This window comes from Macaca nemestrina, chromosome 7 (assembly GCF_043159975.1).
Source record: "Macaca nemestrina isolate mMacNem1 chromosome 7, mMacNem.hap1, whole genome shotgun sequence".
Classification (NCBI taxonomy): Eukaryota; Metazoa; Chordata; class Mammalia; order Primates; family Cercopithecidae; genus Macaca; species Macaca nemestrina.
In genome coordinates, this window is record NC_092131.1 from 166,730,483 (window position 1) to 166,735,861 (window position 5,379).

A 5,379-nucleotide genomic window follows, 5' to 3' on the forward strand; every position below is an offset into this window, starting at 1 on the left:
AATTGTAGGTCCTCAAATTAGAAACCTGCTCTCTTATTACTTAGTTTACATATATATGTATGTTAATAACTAAAGTCTTAAGGTTCTGTTAATGAAAGTAATCATTTTCTTCTCTTGGTTTGTGTATATGTTTTTATGTCAGTATTTGAGACAATTCTATAGTTCTATTTTATTCATCAATATCACTGTATTACTGCTGCAAAGTTGCCACATAAATGGGATGGATAGATGATGGATGGATGGATGGATGGATGGATGGATGGATGGATGGATGGATGGAAGAATAAGAATGAAAAAAGAAAGGAAGAACCAAATCCTATGGTTAAAACACTTTATCCTCATTTTCATCTCCATCTACTCGTATTTTCTGCCCCTCAAGGCGTAACTCGGTACAGAACACAGTAATGCAGTGTTTCAAAATGAGGATAAAGCAAGTACTTTATCTTATTTGCTTTCTTACACTGATTCTGTATCATCTGAGAATGTATTTACATTTATGAGCTATTTTCCTTATATTTAAATTTTCAGTCCTACTAATCTTTATTTTTATTATGGTAGAGATATCATATAGTGTTATTGGTATATATATATATATATATATGCATACATGAATATGTTTATATATGCAGTATGCATGTATGAGAAAGTGTATACAGTCATGAGACACTTAACAATGTGGAAACATTCTGATAAATGCATTGTTAGGCAATTTTGTCATTTCACAAGCACCAGAGTGTACTTACACAAATATAGATGGTATAGCCTACTACACACCTAGGCCATATGCTCCTAGACTACAAACCTGGACACCATATTACTGTACTGGAGACTGAATAACTGTAACACAGTGGTAAATAATTGTATATTTAAATGTATCTAAGCATAGAAAAGGTATAGTAAAAATATCATATGAAAACACTTTTAAATGGTACACCTGTATAGGGCACTTAACATGAATGGAGCTTACAGGACTGGAAGTTGCTCTGGGTGAGTCAGTGAGTGAGTGGTGAGTGACTGTGAAGACCTAGGACATTACTGTACACTACTGTAGACTTTAAAAGCACTGTACACTTAGGCTACACTAAATTCCTTTTAAAAATAAAATTATACTACAACATTATGACAGCTATGATGTCACTAGGTGATAGGAATTTTTCAGCTCCATTATAATCTTATGGCACCACCGTAATACCCAGACGGCCTTTAACCAAAAATAGCATTGTGTGGCGCATGACTATATTCACATGAAGATAGGTAATTGAAAAATCATCACAAGTTTCTGATAGTTTCACTAATTAGTGTGCAATTGTGAGGATAGTTAACAAAGTTTAACTGTACATTCATTTATTCAACAAATATATAATGAATATTAGACAGTGTACTTTATACAGAGCTCCGGGTGGGGTAGAACAGGGACAGGCAGACAAAGATGAACAAAACTGGTTCCTCTCTCAGAAGAAAGGCACACACACACGTAATTATAATGTAGTGGATGTGTTATGAAAGGGCTATAAATGGGATACTAAGCACATAAAGGAGAAAACTAGCAGTGTCTGAGGATGTCAGGGAAGGCTTCATGGAAATAACATTTGAGATGTCTGAGGATAAGTGTGAGTCCATCGGGGATATCTGTATACCTTTTAGTGAATACAGAAACCATATGTTTGAGCAAGAGAGGTAAACAGTAGTTCAGTCCCAGCCTAGCATAGTTGTCCTTTGAGAGGAGAGGTGGAGACAAAGACCATGGCTGAGTCTCAAGAGGGAATACCATTTTTTTTGTTTTTGAGGTGAGAGGTAGGGCCCGACCCCACACCTCAGGAGGCTGGTATCAAGGAAGAGAGGCCCAAGTCAAACCCAGCTGCCCATTTAATGTTGTTAAGTAGGGGTGAGCCTAGTGTAGTAATGGAAGAGAACATGGGCCTGCTCTTGGCTGTGGAAAAGACCTAGCTATGTGACAGGCGGTAACTGCTGCACTGATTAATGGAGAAAGGAAAGGAGGACAGCCAGCTGGGAAGCATTTTTGCTGTGGCACAATTGTCTTAGTTTTCTGGATTAATCTGAGGATATTCTGACAGATTCTGCTTTCAGGATTCAGAGAAATCCAAGAAGCAGAGATCAGAGTTCCTTGAAATTTGAGTATCATTGTGATACTATATGAGAGAGAAGAGCAATAGTGAGTGGTATTATTCTGCTTGAAACTAAAAGCTGTTCATTTGAAATCTAGTCTCTCCTGGTTGACTCTTGCTTTGTATAAGTGAATGAAATGATGTTAGTCAATTAGAGATTATAAATTTAATAGAATTTATAAAAACCACAGTCTTCTTCATTTAGTGCTCAGAATGTCATATATTCTCTCTGGATAATAATCCTGCTTCAGATCATTTAAGCTATTTGCTGTCATACCTCTGTTTCTAGTGGGGATAACTGATGTGAGAAGGGAGGACCTAAAACCCTTTCTACTGAGATAGTATTAGTTCAGATTAATTATAGTTTTGGCACACCCCATTGTCAAGAATATCAAAACCAAGCTGCCTGAATTAGACATAGTTAAGGCTCAGGGTCAATGTCCAAGGCTAAGGTCTGGAACAGATATATTGACATTTAATTTAAGAGTAAGATTGTATAATAGGAATTGAGGTTTGATTCAAGAGCCAAGATAGGACCAGAGCAGGCAACTGTGGAGGAAATGGAAAAATGGTAAGACTAGGGCTAACAAACCAAGTTGGGGTCAAGCCAGAGGGGCAGGTGGTAGCAAGCAGGAGGGCCTTGTCTGTACTTTCTCTTTGTGCTGCTCCTCCTCATCATACCTGGAGGCATTGTTGGTTGATGTAGACTGTGAAGGCAAATTATATGTTTCCATCAGGATGCTGAATCTTTAATGATTCTATGTCTGTTATAAGTTGCTTTCCTTTTAATGTCATGGAAGCCTTTTTAATGTTATTTTTTCCAAGCATTAGAAAGATACGTATTTGATACTAAAGGTTCATGAATGATAATTGGGGTTTCTTATCATCAACTGTACTTTTTTCTTGATCTTTCAAGTGGAAAGTAAACATTTTGCTTATGAAAGTTTAATAATTTGGATCCAAATATTTTGAGATTTCTTCTGTTGCCACCGAGTAACTTTACATGATACAAGTCAATTCAAAAATATTTTTACATTAGCGACAAAAAGTCAATGTCAGGATTTATTTTGCTGTACTATAATGATCAAAAGGCTAACTATTAAAATAAACAACAGAAGTATTTCCCAAGGCATTAAAGTGATATGAGGAATTTCTATTTTTAAATTTTCAGTTGAAGTTCAAAACATTATTACTCTCAATAAATAATAAAAAATAATTAGTTATTAGAACTTTACACATAATCTTAGTTATTCATATGTGCTTTACAGGGTATCTTTGATAAAAATCAAGTTAATTTGCATGTATCCACATGGTGCCAGCATGCAGTTCATACCATTTTACCTGAATGTGGTAATTACTATGTCAGACAATCAATTTTAATAGCAATGATACTGCAGTGTGAAGAGTTCATCTAGAGCTTAAAACCATCACCAGTACTGCTTTTCTGAAGGATAATTGAGACTTTGTGTGAAACACTGAATGAATTACCTCTTGAAAATGAAAAGAATAATGAAGATAAAGCACTAATGTTTAATGCTTAGCCTATGCCAAGCAAATATGTGAAAATGAAATTGAACAGGAATTTAAGTCTTAAAATTGTTCAGAGAGCTTTGAGTGAACCTGCAAGTTGAACTCTTATGTTCTTATGAAGATAGAAAGCCTCATTGTTTTTTCTTAAAAGCTTGAACCTTTTCCCAGTGAAATATTGGATTATTAAAAATATTTATTAATCACTACATGTTGTATACCAATGGAAATAAATATACAACACGAATGTTCAGTCTCTTCTAGTCAGTAGGAGTGATTTGTCACAATTTTTGTAGCAGATAAATGTATTATAAAATTCTTGTATTTCAGGGATTCGTCAGAAGTAGTCATGCATTCAGCTGATGCATTTGCACCTGTGGCCTATCTACGCTTCTTAGAATTGCACTTGGAGGACAAGGCAAGTAAATCTAAGACTCACAGTGATTTTGATAGAAAACTGAGATATACGCATTGGCTTTGCATATATAATTCTGTAACAACAGATGACAGGAAAAAGAAAATTGATTTTTATCATTAGTGTTTTTTTTTCCAGCTCCTCAGTCAATAACTAAGAATTTTACAAATGCTTATAGTTTTGAGAGTTATATATGATACAAAAGATATTACACTCATGAAAAGTTTGCAGGTCAGTTAAAAAGGGAATAGTATATACATTAAACAATGAGAGGACAATATAAAACCAAATATTAAATCATCTAGCAGGATCACATTTAAGTTACCGTACATAAGCATTAGGGGAAGGGTTTGAGGCTAAATTGGATCGTCATTATTCAAAGGTTAAGAGAGGAAAAGGAGAAATGAAACCTTTACAAAAATATCCAGGAAAAGAGAAGTACAAATGGAAGATGAAAGTGAAGCAAAATTACAATAAAGAGTTTTATTTTAAATATGCTGTCAAGATAACAGTAAAATTTTAATTTAAAGATACCTTGTGGAATAAAGTTCTGGATTATATTCCTTGATTGAGAGGTCTGATCCTTCAGATGTTGCTTTATATTAATTACCATAAAAATGATAGCTGAAATTATGTGAAGAAATGAGTGTAGTGACAGAAACGGATTAGAAAATGTCTTATGTATAATTAATGTTCTTTCCCCCAAGTCTTGAGGCACACCCACAGTTACATATTTTACATCATAGGAAATCTGAAGGAGTAAGAGGATTAACAAGAATTCGGCAAAAGTAGGAAAAGAATGGTAATGCCAAAAATCTCAAGATGAGAGGGTTTCTGCAGGAGAGGATAATTGTTGGTGCCAGTTCTTCAGAAGAATGACAGTGGGCAGGATTGAAAATAGGTTGTGGAATTGGGCTGGATGATGACTATTGGTGACCTTTTATCAAAAAGCTGGTAACCCCCACAAGAATAAAGTTACACTATCCAAATGTTTTTCAGGTTTACTTGAACCCCTAACTTGTAGTTTTCTGCTACTTTTGCTACCACGTACACATACACAGTCAAAAGCACTGAATTCATGTGTAGACACTCCAGCCATTCTATGTTCCACTCTACCCGAATAGCTCACTGTTCACCTTGTTGTTTTGATATTTCATTAGTCTTCGGTATGATACCTCAAAGAAGTAATACTGTTATCTGAAATAGGCTGCAAAGATAACAGTATTTTAGATAACAGTATTACATCATTGAAGTGTCATATTCACTGACACTGAATAAATATGGTGCATTTTCCTTCTTTTTTTTTTTCAG

General features: G+C 34.8%; 1 protein-coding gene across 3 annotated transcripts in view; it reads left to right on the forward strand.

Moving 5' to 3' along the window:
- Positions 1-5,379, forward strand: part of LOC105492862 (diphthamine biosynthesis 6) — a 220,400-nt gene that overhangs the window by 174,590 nt on the left and 40,431 nt on the right. For 2 of the 3 annotated variants that reach the window (XR_011606181.1, XM_011760182.3), the window contains exon 8: positions 3,984-4,071. Coding sequence is in view for 2 of the 3 variants with exons in the window: in XM_011760182.3 (XP_011758484.2) it covers positions 3,984-4,071 (88 nt within the window). In the remaining variant the exon portion in view is untranslated. Of the gene's footprint in view, positions 1-3,983; positions 4,072-4,814; positions 5,364-5,379 lie in introns of those variants that run through there. The other variant, XM_071067125.1, reaches the window with a different exon arrangement.